Genomic DNA, 14,601 nt, shown 5'->3' on the forward strand with positions numbered 1-14,601 from the left:
CTCTCTAGCCTCCTTCCTGACACGATCAAAATTTTCCTCCAAATGTGCTCTTACTGTTGCCCACATTGATAGCTAACCGTTGATTTACAGCCGATACAATTTAGCTTTACGAAGCCATACTGACTAAGCTCAGCTTGTTTCTTTCAGTGGGCTTATCCACTATCTTGCAGAAGGGCACGCTTTGGAAGACCTTTCAATAACCAAGCAGTGGACCTTGGTTCTACTTGAAGTTTTAAATTGCTTCTTCTTGAAAGACAGAATACTAGCTTCATCAATCATTTCTCTTTAGATTTTAAAGATGTCACCTTTCTTTCCCCTTCTCACTACACAGTATGTGGCTGCTTCTCTGTGGGCATTGCCTGTCTATTTCTTTCCTGAAGACTTGACACTTTCCTCCACACTAGTACTGTGCAGTCTGAGGACAATGCTCGAGGTGCATTCAGAGCTTGTCTGGGTTAGGAAGGGTCCCCAGAGGCTGTGTGTTTAAGTGCTACATTTCCAGTTGGTGAAAATAGGAGGCTTAGGAGTAGCCCTGTTAAGGAGGAATGTCACTGGGCAGGCTTTCAGCCATTCCCAGTTAGCTCTCTTTCTGCTTCCTATCTCTGGATCAGTGTGAGCTCTCACCTGTTCCCATAGCCATACCTTCACCCTGCCATCATGGACTCTTAACCTCTAAAACAGTAAGACAATTAAACATCTTTCATGGAACGTTCTCCTGGTCATGGTGTCTAATCACAGAGATAGAAGAGAAAGCAAGACCGTGATTTGTTTTTCTATGGCCATACATGTCAAATAGAACACTCCCGGGTGTTGACTTTTTATCTTTTCCCTGCATTCACTTCATTCTCTGATGTTTCTATGGTGCGTGGTGTGTAACTGAGTGTCTCTGACTTTGCTATGGTATGTGTGGTTCTGACACTGTCTCTGCAGGGCACTCTCAGTGATTCCTTAAAATCTGCCTTTTTCCTATTTCTCATTTTCAAGTTTTAGTTCAGTTTTTGTAAAATAAAGGGATTTGTGATCATTTGAATATAGAAACTTTAAATGTGTGTAGTTTAAAAATACATACATCATAATACTTCAAAGCACACAGCAAATTGAAAACTAAGACTTATGGTCTTTATAAAGGCTTCCTATAAGTTGATTTTTAAGAACAAACAAAAATATAAATGACCTGTAAGCATTTTCAATTTCTTTTTACTTAGTTATCCAGTTAGTCCTGACGCAAACCCCGGAGTGAGGCCACCCACCACCGCCGAACGGTCCTCTTAGGTTTGGTGGATGTGCAGATTTGACTATAGTGCCGGGAGTGAGGCCTCCCACCACCACCAAACAGTCCTCTTCGGTTTGGTGGGTGTGCAGACTTGACTATAGTGCCGCCCTGAGACACACTAGCAGAGACATTTTGGAGAGAAATTGGCAATGAACAGCTTTTAATGTATTAGAAATTTTGGGCTAGAGAGATGGCTCAGTAGTTGAGAGCACTGGCTGCTCTTACAGAGGATCTGGGTTCAATTCCCAGCACTCCCGTGGTGGCTCACAACTGTCTGTAACTCCACTTCCAGGAGATCCAGTGCCTTCTCCTGTCCTCTGCAGGACCGCACACACACAGGGCAGAGACATACATGCAGGTAAAACAACTCACACATAAATACTATTAGTAATAAAGACTGATTTTTGTATGTATTAGAACTTTTTGACTCTGCAATTTTTCTTGCAGAAACACAATCTCACAAAGCCACCCCAAAACACAATGAGAGAAAGATTGTATGCCATGTTTTCATAACAGGAAACAATTTAAAATACAATAAGAACAGGGAAAGGTGTTTGTTACATCTACACAGTCACTATAACATGCCTACAGAAAATTTGTAATCCAATAGAAAAATATACATACTACAGCCTTAAATGGCAAATAAAGTTTACATAACTACATGTACAGTACAGCTAAAGTATAATGTGAAACATGTCCATGTGCTGACCATGTTTACTGCTGGCTGGTACCAATATTGGTGACTTTTTTCTACTTTTTTGTATTTTCCACATATTTTATAGTACACATCTATAATTTTCACAATTTAAAATTAATGATTACACAAAACAAAAAGCCATTTCAATACACAGCACACAGGAAGGCTCTTTATTTTCTCCTTTTTATTTATCTCTTTATCCTTTCTTCGTTGGAAATGAGTCTTCCCTTCATCCTCCAGGAGCAGCTGTCGGGTTATTCTTGGCCAGTGGGCACTGGGTCAAATTGGAGTGCCAAGCTCAGGTTAATGTGAGCAACGAAATCCTGACATTTGACAACAAGCCTCAAGAGCAGTTGACATTCTGTGTTTGGGATCTTGGAGTCCGCTAGGAAGGCTTATGAGTAAAGTTTCCCACGGGAAATTGCTAAATCAAAACCAGCATTGAAAAGGTTATGGTGTCCTACAGTCCACAGTTTCTATTAGATTTCATGTTTTGATTGGTAGACATTGTGAGACTAAAAGTACTTTTTATTAAAAAACAAGATTGGCTTCACGAAGAGAATTGGGTCAGCTTGGATCTCCCAAGGAGCAGACACCAAGAGAAACAGATGTCAGAGACCCAGTGGGGCGAGGCCATAGGAAGGAGACAGGTGGATGAGAGGCTGGGCAGTATCACGTCTTCAGCACCAGTGTGTCACCAGTAAGAGCAGGTGAGGAAGGAAGGTGGAGTGGAAGAAAGAGCTAGAAATTCTAGCACATCTCTGAGACAGACTTGGCCATGTTCAGGAGGAGTCGGGCTATGTGACGGTGGAGTCTCCCACTAGGCAGAAATGGTCCACATCTATTGCCTCTGCTATGCTCAGGTGAGGGCAATGGGCAACTGGAGAGAACCATGGTTACCAGGTCCCATCATAGTGGGTCCTGAAGCTGGGACATTTAGAAGCTATCGGTCACCTTCATTCCTTGCAAAGGTCTTTATTAGAAAATGATCGTTGCACCTCTATGGCACTCACTTCTTCCATCTCCTCCCAGTGCCCCATGAAAGTGAAATCCCCCCAAACCCCGTCCTTAAACACCAACTTGACTCTGCCTCATCAGGGTTTGGATGTGAACTGCCCTCCATTGGCCTGTGTGTTCCATCCATTATTCCCAGCTGGTGTTGCTATTGGACGAGATAATGGAACCTTCAGGAGGCGGGGCCTAGATGGAGGAAGAGGGTTGGTTGTGACCTTCAGGAGGCGGGGCCTAGCTGGAGGAAGTGGGTTGGTTGTGACCTTCAGGAGGCGGGGCCTAGATGAAGGAAGAGGGTTGGTTGTGACCTTCCGGAGGTGGGGCCTAGCTGGAGGAAGTGGGTTGCTGGAGAGACAGGCCTTCCTGTCTTGTCTCTGCTTCTGATCCATGGAGATGTGAGGGTACCACCAGCCTCTGCAGATACTACAGTTGAATGCCTGTCTTTCTATGATGCACTATCCCTTCAAACTGTGAGCCAAAATAAACCCACCCTTCCTTAAGTTGCTTATGTCAAGGATTTGGTCACAGCAATGAGAAAAGGAACTGATAAATATCTAGGAAAAAAATGTGACACTTTGAGGAGAATCATAAGACTCAGAGTCCAGCACAGTGCCTGTCATACAAGTCTGTCTTAAGTCCTCTCCTTTTATCTAATCTAATGATGTGGTATTCTTTATTAAAGCCGGCTCCATTGGGTTTGACATCTGTCATCCTTACTATAAAATGGATGTAGGAATTTTTGCAAGATTCCCTAGAGGCTCAGGGTAGTTAAATAATTTACCCAAGGTCGCAGAGCTACCAAGTGTTAGTTCTAGGACTCAAACCCAGGGCTGTACTGAAGCTGGGCGCATACTTCCTTTCTCTTTATATCTGGTAGCTTTAATGGGAAGCTAATTAATGTAGGCGATAGGAGGCAGTCAAATAGCAGTGAGCCTGAATGGAGCTTCGGTTTTGTAGGCCAACTGTCATTAGCGCTGGTACCATACCAGAATGTGGTGTTTCAAAATGTTAAACCTAGTATTAAAACCATTTAGACACCAGGCTTCATCCGTGATCTGTGAAATCACTGTGTGCGTGGAGGTTAGGGGATGTGTAGCTAAGCATTAGAATGCTTGCCTAACACATTTGACCCCCAGTTCTAAAGGAACAACAACAAAAAGCTGTTCTGTGGTAAGTTCTGTCTCCCATAGTGCAGTCCACTTCTCTTCATGGCGTAGACGGTGTAAGAGAGTCCCAGGAGAGAAGAGAAGCCTGGCCTGTTGGAATCTGAGTTCAAGTGAGGATTTCTTAATCCCAAACTGCCCTGTCCAAGCGTTGGACCTGTCAACACAGCCGTGGGAGACTCTGCTCAAAGGGCAGTGTGCATGCACCCTCTGGTGGATCCAATCAGAAAGGCATCCTTGGCAAGGACTATAAACCCCAATATTGGCGAATCAAAATGCTGCAGGCAGATTAATACACGGCATCTGGTTGGGGGGACCTCTAGGTCACTTTTGCTGTTCATTTTGTCAGTTTGACACTAACCTGAATCACCTGGGAATCAGAAACCTCAATTAAGGAATCACCTCATCTGAGGTGGGCATGTCCACGGGGAACTTTCTTGATTAATAATTGATATGAGAGTGACCAGATCAATAGATAGAGAGAGAGAGACTGTGGGCAGTGCCACCTCTGGGCAGGTGGTCCTGGGCCGCATAAAAAACAAACTGATCAAGCCATGAGAACAAGTCAACAAGCAGCACTCCTCCATGGTTCCTGCCTTGATTTCCCTCAGTGACGGACTGTGATGGGGACCAAACAGAGCCCTTCCTTCCCCAAGCTGCTTTTGCTCGTGGTGTTTTTCACAGCAACAGACAGCAAACTAGGACAACCCTTCACGTTTGAAGGGAGGAAACAATGGTGCAGCCCCCCCCCCCCCCCGCCAGTGCCTTGTCTCTTCAGACTCCTGTACACAACACCTCCTCACACGAGGTCCTCCCTCTGCAGTCGTGGGGTGGGGTGGGGGGGTTCTTCTGTTTTACAGTACGTTTCATTACGGCAGGACAGTATTGTGACTCCTCACAGGTTTTGTCAAACAAGCATGAGGACAAGTCCATCTACACGACCTGTTAATCTCCTCAACTCTGGTGCATCTTGTAACTGATCCTTAATTTTATCAGTTGCTAAATGGTTGTTATAGCCTTGTCATACAGCTTCAAGTATTAAACGTGAATGTCAAGCTTGATACTGATCTGAACAGAACTCCCCAACACAGGCAGAATGGTTTTGGCTGTGTGTGAGAGTGTACACCTCAGGAAGCTGAGAAAGAGGTATTGCTGCAAGTTTTAGGCCAGCCTGGATTATATGACAAGACCCTGACTCAAGACAGAGAAGGGGGGAGGCCGAAGAGGAGAAAGAACGACAAAAATTCTTCAGTGCAATGTGACAAGACTTGTCTGATGACCCTCAGGTGCCTGGCTCCTCCTTGGGCCTCAAGAAGACCTGCCTCTCTCCCCTGCTGCACCACACTGCAGCTTTCCCCATGACCTTTATCTTGTCTCTATCTACTCTCTCATTCCCGGGGCATTCCACTACAGACTAGTTATCAGGGCTTGGGGGAGGGGGCTCCAGCAGAGGAGGAGTGCTGGTGAGAAGGGAGGACTCCCAGAATGGCTAAGATAAAAAAAAAACTGGTAACAGCTTATGTTGGAAAGGATGTGGAGCAAGGGGAACACTCCTCCACTGTTGGTGGGAGTGCAAACTTGTATAGCCACTTTGGAACTCAGTATGGTGGTTTCTCAGAAAATTGGTAATCAATCTACCTCAAGACCCAGTGATACCATCTTGGGCATATACCCAAGGAATTCTCAATCATACCACAAGGACACTTGCTCAACTATGTTCCTAACAACATTATTCATAATAGCCAGAACCTGGAAACAACCTAGATGCCCCTCAACTGAAGAATGAATAAAGAAAATGTGGTATATTTACACAATGGAGTATTACTCAGCAGTAAAAAACAATGACATCATGAAATTTGCAGGTAAATGGATGGAACTAGAAGAAAAGTCATTCTGAGGTAACCCAGACCCAGAAGGACAAACATGGTATGTACTCACTCATAAGTGGACAGTAGATGTAAAGCAAAGGATAACCAGGCTACAATCCACAGACCTAGAAAAACTAGGTAACAAGGAGGAGCCTAAGAGGGATGCATGGTTCGCCCTGGGAAGGGAAATAAATGAGATTTCCTGGGTAAACTTGGATCAGGGAAGTGGGAGATAAAGGCAAGAGGATGGTAAGAGGGAGACATGGTTGAGTTGGGGGAGAGACAGAGAGGGAGAGCAAAGAAGGAGATATCTTGATAGAGGGAGCCATTATGGTATTAGGGAGAAACCTGGTACCAGGGAAAATCCCAGAAATCCACAAGGATGACCCCAGCTAAGATTCCTAGTGATAGTGGAGAGGGTGCCTGAACTGGTCTTCTTCTATAATTAGATTGGTGACTACTCTAATTGTCATCATAGAACCTTCATCCAGTAACTGATGGAAATGGATGCAGAGATCCACAGCCAAGCACTGGGCCAAGCTCCTGGAGAGCAGTTGAAGAGAGGGAGGAGGGATTATATGAGCAAGGGTGGTCAAGATCATGATGGGGAAACCCACAGAGACAGCTGACCTGAGCTAGTGGGAGCTCACAGACTCTGGACCAACAGCTACGTAGCTTGCATGGGACTAACCTAGGCCCTCTGCACGTGGGTGACAGTTGTCTGTTTGTGGGACTCCTAGCAGTGGGACTAAGATCTGTCCCTGGCACATGAGATGGTGTTTTGGAACCTATTCCCTATGGTGAGATGCCTCACTGAGCCTTGATGCAGAGGGGAGGAGCTTGGTCCTGCCTGGATGTGATATGCCATGATTTGTTGACTCCTGTGGGAGGCCTTACCGTTTCTGAGTGGAATGGGGGGGGGGTAGAAAAGACGTGTGGGGAGGGAACTGGAGGAGAGGAGGCAGGGGATATTGTGTTTGGTATGTAAAATTAAAAAAAATTAAAAGGGAGGACTCCAGCAGAGGAGTGCTGGTGAGCAGGGAGGACTCCAACAGAGAAGTCCTGGTGAGCAGGGAGGACTCCAACAGGAGTGCTGGTGAGCAGGGAGGACTCCAACAGAGAAGTCCTGGTGAGCAGGGAGGACTCCAACAGAGGAGTGCTGGTGAGCAGGGAGGACTCCAACAGAGGAGTGCTGGTGAGCAGGGAGGACTCCAATAGAGGAGTGCTGGTGAGCAGGGAGGACTCCAACAGAGGAGTGCTGGTGAGCAGGGTTGGGGGGGCTCTGCAGAGCAGAGGTGAGTGGTGGTGCAGGGGAGGCCAGGAGAACACCAAATGGCCAAATACTGTCACATGACATCTGGCTTAACACTTACCCAAGTGGAAGCCCATGGAGCCCTTGAATAAAGCAGATTTGGAGCTGGGCAGTGGTGGCACAGCCCTTTAATCTCAGCATGCGGGAGGCAGAGGCAGGTGGACCTCTGAGTTAGAGGCCAGGTGGTCTACAGAGCGAGTTCCAGGACAGCCAGGGCTACACAGAGAAATCCTGTCTGGAGGGAGGGGTTGGGGGGAGCAGATTTGATGTAGTGGTTGTGATGAAATTCTAATTAGACCAAGGAATTGTGTACTTGGAAAAAAGTCTGTGAAGAGGAGGAAAGGAGTGGGTGCTAGCTACAGAGGACGACAGTTTCTTTTTAAGGACACAGGAGAGAAAAGCCTGTTTATAATGTCAATGGTCAGTGAGGAAAAACTGGTGATCTGGAAAGAGAACAGAGAAGGGCACCCTTCACAGCTGGCCAGAGGTGGCTCTGGTGTGAAGATATAGAGTCTTCCACTAGGGGGCTAATTGTAACAGTCGGGGAGGCCAAGTCTACAGGCACAGGCACCCTCAGGCCTGTGGCTCCTACCTTCCCCGAGTAGGAAGTCAGGCTGGGCTCCAGCACAGGGCGCCACTGCTGGACCAATGAGATCCGGCAGCAGACCAAGTGCTGAGTCCTGCTTCAGAGACAGAACATTCGTTGACAGAGAGGTCCAGTGGGCGTGTCTGTGATATGGCTACTTAAACTCCAAGTTCAAATAACAATAAACACACATGTGATGCTTAGATTTTCTTTATTTTGCAATAATTACTTAAACTACTCTACAAAATGCTCTACAATATTTAGAAAAACTCTGGTAACCCCAGAAGGAAGTTAAATCCCACTTACCCACCATTAAAAGACCAAGATAACATTGTTTTAGAACCTGGTTAACTGTGGTTATATATCCTAAAAGCCACAGTGAGAATTCACTCAAGCATTTGCTTAAAAAAATACAACAACAAATAAAGACAAAGTCAAATGACATATATGTATGAAAAAAGCCGTAAGAAAACCTGGTGGTGTTTTTTTTTTTGTTTTTTTTTTTTTTAAGACACAGTGTAGAAGGCATAGGTTTGTTCTGAACTGTTTCAGCTGCCTTTTTTTTAAACCTCCCCTCCCTGATACTTAAAATTAGGCCCAACCCTCTTTAGGGAGCAAGAGCCTTGAGCTTTTGGCAGATTTGTACAAAACACAGTAACTGAGTTGTTTTTGTTTTGTTTGTTTTGGCATCTCCATCGAGCCATGCGATTGGCTCAGTTGTCACAGGTAGAAGAGATTGTTGGCTAATTCCAAACTTGGTTCCTTATGGATGCTCTGTGCCACCAGGAAGGTCAGCTTGTGGGCGTACTGGCATGGCGCGGGAACACTGATTAAGCCCTGGGAGGGAAAGGAGTGAAAACATTGCACAGATAAACTTGTTTGTCCTTCAAAGTCACTTTTAAACAGTGTTTTCACCTACCGTTACTTACCCAATAGAATGTGTCCTAGATAAACGATAATTCAATTCAACCGACAGAGGACAGCCTCACCCACTGGAAACTTACGCTCACTGGCAGGATGGGATGGAGGGGCTTCTGTCTGCCTCACTGTGTGGGAGCTGGGAGACATGGCTTACAGGCCTACCCTAAGCTTCATGTTCTAGAGGGGCTCAGAGCAAAGCTGCGTCTTGGGCTCTTGCCTAATAATAAGGGCAGGCCCATGACTCTTATCCTCACCAGGCACATCCGTCCTGGCTTCACGTCTCTCATGGGTACCATGGAATTGACAAGACCACTATCCCCAGTCTTGCCTGAGGTAATGAGTATCATAAAGTCCTGAGGAGACTGAACCTGGGGCTGCCGAGCTGCTTCCTGCCATTTTATTTCTTTGACAGAGCAGGTTCCTCCTCCCATGGATTTAAGGACTCATGTACCTACTCCTCTCTGTGAGTAGGAGGGAAAGGACATGGCAAGTCCCAGGTGGTAATTTTTAATGACACACTTCAGTAAACAGCTGTTGCTCATTGTACTGGCTGGTTTTGTGTCAACTTGACACAGGCTAGCATCATCAGAGAGGAAGGAGCCTCAGCTGAGGAAATGCCTCCATGAGATCCTGCTGTGAGGCATTTTCTCATTTAGTGATGATTGAGGGAGGGCCCAGCCCATAGTGGGTGGTGCCATCCCTGGGCTGCTGGTCCTGGGTTCTATGAGAAGGGGGCCTGAGCCGGCCAGGGGAAGCAAGCCAGTAAGCAGCTCCCCTCCATGGCCTCTGCATCAGCTCCTGCCTCCAGGATCCTGCCCTGTTTGAGTTCCTGTCCTGACTTCCTTCAGTGATGAACAGCAATGCTGAAGTGTAGGCCGAATAAACCCCTTCCTCTCCAACTGATTTTTGGTCATGGTGTTTCGTCGGCTACAGAAACCCTGACTAAGACACTCACCTGCCAGTTGTAGTAGAGATGGCAGAGTTTGAAGGTCAGTCTCTGCATGTGGTCAGGCTTCAAGCCATTGTCATCATAGATGACGTTATAGTAGCTGGGACTAACTGTGCCCCGGTTAGCAGTCTGGCTGACCAAGTAGAAGTCATACCTGCAGGGAAACACAGAGGAGCGGAGACAAGGAGTCACAAAGCACGGCCAAACAAACACTCCACGCAGGGTGCTTGTGCAAAGTCCGTCTCCCGGGGCTGGGAGATTCGTCAGGAGAGCAAAGCACTTGCTGTGCAGACAGGAGGCCCTGAGTTGGACCCTTCAGCATTTGTGTAAACACAAACAACCTCAGGGGTGGTCGTAGGCCTGCCATCAATCTCAGCCCTGGGGAAGCAGGGACCACCCAGCCAATCCCTCACCTCCAGATGCAGTGAGAGACCGTCTTAACAAGGAAGTACAATCAGGGAAGACATTTGCTATCAAACCCTGGCTTCCGCATGAGCATGCACACCTGTGCACACACATGCATACCCCCAAGCATGGGCACGCACGCGCGCGCGCGCGCGCACACACACACACACACACACACACACACACACGTTTTCCAGTAACACTTGCCAATCAGGGCGTGTTGCTTCCGAGTCCACAACCGTGCCGACTGGGGGGTTCTGCATAGTGTGGCCCGTCTCGGTGAAGAAGCGCAGCAAGCTTTTCTTCCTGACCACGACCACTGACAGTCGGCTGCTGCTGCAAACCGAAAAGGTGGGTGTGAGGGCACTGAGGCCGAGCCTCGGTGTCTGCTGTGTGGCTATGTGGCCAGTTTGTAAGAGAAATGACTAGAAATTCACTCTAAAAACACTGCAAAACAAAGGAAAAATCAACCATGGATCCTCATTCTCTAGACAATTATTTTAATTAGGGTGTATTGGATTTGTAACAAAAGTGAACTAGGCCACCACCTAGTTTACACCACTGAACAGGCCAGAAGAACGGGCGACTCCAGCTGCCTTTTCTTTCTGTATGGGGGACAGAACCAGGGGTCTTGAACATGCCAGCCAAGCTCCGCCGCTGGTGTTGTGAAGCAAGGTCTCACTAATTGCCCAGGGTGGGCCTGCAGGCCTCTGTCACTCAGATTTTCAGCTGAATCTTAAGGAAGAGCTCACAGAATTATCCTACAGGAGACTCCCCTGTGTTAGCAACAGTCACCCCATTTCTACCCGAGTCCTTCTCTACCGTTCATCTCTGAGGAGCCAAGAAGAACTTTCACCCCTTCTATGTCATCCCTCCAGCTCCTCAGTCATGCAAAACCCAGGCTTAGGCGGGTGGGTGGAAGGATGGATGAGTGGACAGACAGACAGATGGCTGAATGGAAGGGGAAGAAGGAAAAACAAATGCTGACTGGCCAGCTGCTAAACATATTTCACAACACCAAGGCCAACTCCAGTATTCTCTGTCATGGGAGGACTTGGGGGAAGGTTCACTTGGAGCAGTTTTCGGAGGTGAAGACCTTTTCTAAGCTGTGGGCAGTATTCATGGCACTCTTGTTGCTGACAGCGATGCTCTGGAGTAATGAATAAGTGCTTACAAATGTCACCTATGCTGAAACTTCAATGTTAGCTTAAGCACTCCTTAGCACCGTCTCTTCGGGATCCACCTACCTCCACCAATGACATCATTTTTATTTTTAATCTTTCAGCTGAGATACAGTCACCTGAGGTCTGGCGAGGGGCAAACAGATCCCTCTACCAGTTTGGCTACAGCTGCAAGTGGCATTGCCCCACATCTGTACCAGTAACAGCTCGAGGCCAAGACCATTTCTCTGTGGCTGGTGACTGTGGGCTTTGGTTGATCGCAATGGTGTGTGTCCAGACACAGACCTGCATTGCCTGGAATAAAATGACCCCTAAGAATTTTTCAGACACGAATCTGAGAACATTGTTCTTGCTTTCCCATTCTAGGATTTTCCTTGCATCTGCCCCACCACAGAATCACTGAAGAAAACTGCCTAAGGCAATGCTGGATCTAGAACTCAAGAATAACCAGGGCACTGCATGATCCAAACAGTCTGGTTTCTGCCTGCAGAGAGGCTCCCTCACCCCAGTCATAACTTCTCTGTGCACTGGTGACTGTATCCAGAACCTCTGTCTGTGTGTTGACTTGAGCCCCACCCCCATGGGGTATTAATACGTATACAGCATCTTTGATACTCTGAGCCTCACTAACTCTTGGAAACACTGCCAGCTGCTCAGAAAGAGGCCTGCCTCCCTCTAGGTGCCTTACTCAAGCTCCCCAAACAGTACAGCACCAGGGTATTGATATCAGACCATCTGAACTACACCCCAGTCTCAGGAAAACCCATCCAAGTTCAGTATGCCACAGAAACACAGCAAAACGTCAATGTCTAAAAAATAAGAGCCATGTTCACAAACCACACATTCAGGACTGCAGGTGTATATGTTATAAGTGTCGGAGAATGAGGGAACAGAATACCTGGCACCTGGGCCGCACTCAGTCACACTGCTCAGCAGCTGTGGGACTTCATATTCCAAAACTGCCTTCAGCTGTCCATTCCCCACGCCATCTCGGTACACGATTATCCGTGAGGGTAAGCTATGGTTGTGCTTGTACCATTTGTTGAGAGCGCCTGGGGAGTGTGATGTTAATGAGAGAAAAGTCATCCAGGGCTACAAAAAATAACATCATGTTTAAATAACTTCACTTCTTCAGAACACAGCAAAATGGCAAGACTTAGTTTGGGTTGTATCTGCTATAATATATATATGGCTAACTAAGACTATTCCTTCATCTCTACTCTTTGAGCAATCACAAGGGTTTCTGTGGTGTAATATACTCTTAAATGTAACATATTTCTTTAGCCAAATTTGAATATTTAAGTGACAAATCAAAATTTAATTCCTGAAACACACAAGTGCCTAAAGCCAAATGAACACTAATTTAACTTTAAGTCTTCGAATCTGCTCAGTACAGGCTGGATGTGTTTGTATCATTTTCTTCCCTAATGAGAATAATATGAAAACACAAGGAAATGACTCTGGAGTTCTCTCAGAACAGCTCCTCACACCGACTCCCAATCTGAGGCTAACTGTCACAGATGGGATGGAGTCTGAAGCATTTCCACCCACTCTGACTATAAACTGCCTCAGAGTAGGCACCAGACAGCAATCCCCCGTGAGAGAGACTAACATTGGCCAAGTTTTTAAATGAGGACAAAGTAATGGGCTGCAGTCATCCCTTTTTGTGTATATATTACATAATTTATTTCAGGAGACTTTTTACTGCCTAGGAAATTGGTTTGGCTTGACAGAAGTTAGTCATACTTCCCAGAGCAAGCCCAAGGAGAATCATCATGTTCACTTAAAAGACATCCCAACCCCTCAGGTGTACAGGCTGGAAACTAGAGATGGGAACAGGGCAGATATGCATATGGACCACAGGATAAAGCCAAAAGTGGCTGGGCTCTGAAGAGGACATGGCCCCTCCTTTCCTATCTCCTGTCTTCCTCTACCTTACCACACTTTATCTTCTAGCATGCCCATCCTCGGGGAGGTAGGCTGGTCTTCCCCGTGCGGACTCTATCATCCTCATTTCCCAGTGCAGGCTTGCCAGGGCCACCTGGGGAGCCACGCACACTCCTCACCCTTGGCTTTGTGCTCAGTACACACGGCGACATAAACACTACACATCTGTTAGCCTGTCAGTCAGCACACAGATGTGGAGATCTCCACCTGGGTGAGAGCTGACAGGTTTGGGCACTTGCTGCCATCAGTCTGTGGATTTGGGACGTGAAGGAGCAGGCCCCAGAGCCCACCCCATTGAATACCAGTCATGCAGACTTTCAGGCAATCTGCAGTATCAGCTGCTGTTCTCTGAAGAACGCATCGGGAATTCCACCTGAAACAACCGCAAAAGTTTAACGTCATTTCCAGATCCAGCTAAAAATGCGTCCATTAAGTTAGAGACAGATGCCAGCTGCAAAAGCCAGGGCTCCTAACTTTGTGTATGCTGTCTGCTACAATCAGACTAAACGGTCCTCTTCCTAGCTTGAAGTCATCCTTCCGTGCTGAGATCTAGAATCAAACCCTGACCAGGAAATCCAACAGCTATGTGACCTTAACACAAACGCGAACTTAAACTCCTCTCTCTGCACCGGGAGAGTTTTAAGGACAGTCACTAGCACCTCCTAAAGTGGTGGGAATTCAGTTCTGTAGCACACGTGAAGTATTTGCAGAAGGGTACCTGGTGCACAGTGCATGCTGATACAAACTCACACCTCGATTGCAAGAGTGTGTTAGTTCAGCACATGTGCTTGTAGCATGTTCGAAGATTTCTCGAGCTTTAACCCAGTCCTAGAGGCCTCTTCTAGAATTACCATCCCAACAAGATTAAGCTGTAGGGACTTGAAAGGTGATCTTGATAGTTGATAATTAAAGGGACATGGAAAATGAAAGTCAAGACTTAGTGTGTCAGGATATGGCTATGAAGGGTCTCCTCAGAAGGCCTGTATGTTGGAGGCTTGCTCTTCAATTTGTGGGGCTATGGAGAAGTGATTCTATCACCAGGGCACTAACTGCATCCGGATTAATCCACGGCACTGAGCTGACCTAACAGCTGAATGTGCTCTGAGGAAGGAGGCTTTGCTGGAGGAAGGTCACTTGGGGCATGCCTTTGAAAGGTGTGTCTTTCTCTGCAGACCCAATCCCCAAGGCCTCTTTCTGCCTCCTCGTTGCCGTGAGGTGAGCAGCTATGCTGAGTGCAGATTCATGTTCAGGCTCATCTCAGGCCCAGAGCAATGGGGCTGGGTGACAA

The 14,601-nt window shown here is 46.9% G+C and overlaps 1 protein-coding gene across 1 annotated transcript in view; it reads right to left on the reverse strand.

Annotated features, from left to right (window-relative positions):
* Positions 1-8,573: 8,573 nt before the first annotated feature.
* The window catches only part of Piwil4 (piwi like RNA-mediated gene silencing 4), a 37,496-nt gene continuing 31,468 nt past the window's right edge, over positions 8,574-14,601 (reverse strand). The window contains exons 16-20 of the mRNA XM_059267337.1: positions 13,616-13,686; positions 12,265-12,418; positions 10,393-10,521; positions 9,787-9,934; positions 8,574-8,747 (exon numbers count right to left, since the gene is read on the reverse strand). Coding sequence (XP_059123320.1) covers positions 8,631-8,747; positions 9,787-9,934; positions 10,393-10,521; positions 12,265-12,418; positions 13,616-13,686 — 619 coding nt within the window. The 3' untranslated portion in view covers positions 8,574-8,630. The remainder of the gene's footprint in view (positions 8,748-9,786; positions 9,935-10,392; positions 10,522-12,264; positions 12,419-13,615; positions 13,687-14,601) is intronic.

The sequence above is a fragment of the Peromyscus eremicus genome, chromosome 7 (genome assembly GCF_949786415.1).
Source record: "Peromyscus eremicus chromosome 7, PerEre_H2_v1, whole genome shotgun sequence".
NCBI classification, from domain to species: Eukaryota; Metazoa; Chordata; class Mammalia; order Rodentia; family Cricetidae; genus Peromyscus; species Peromyscus eremicus.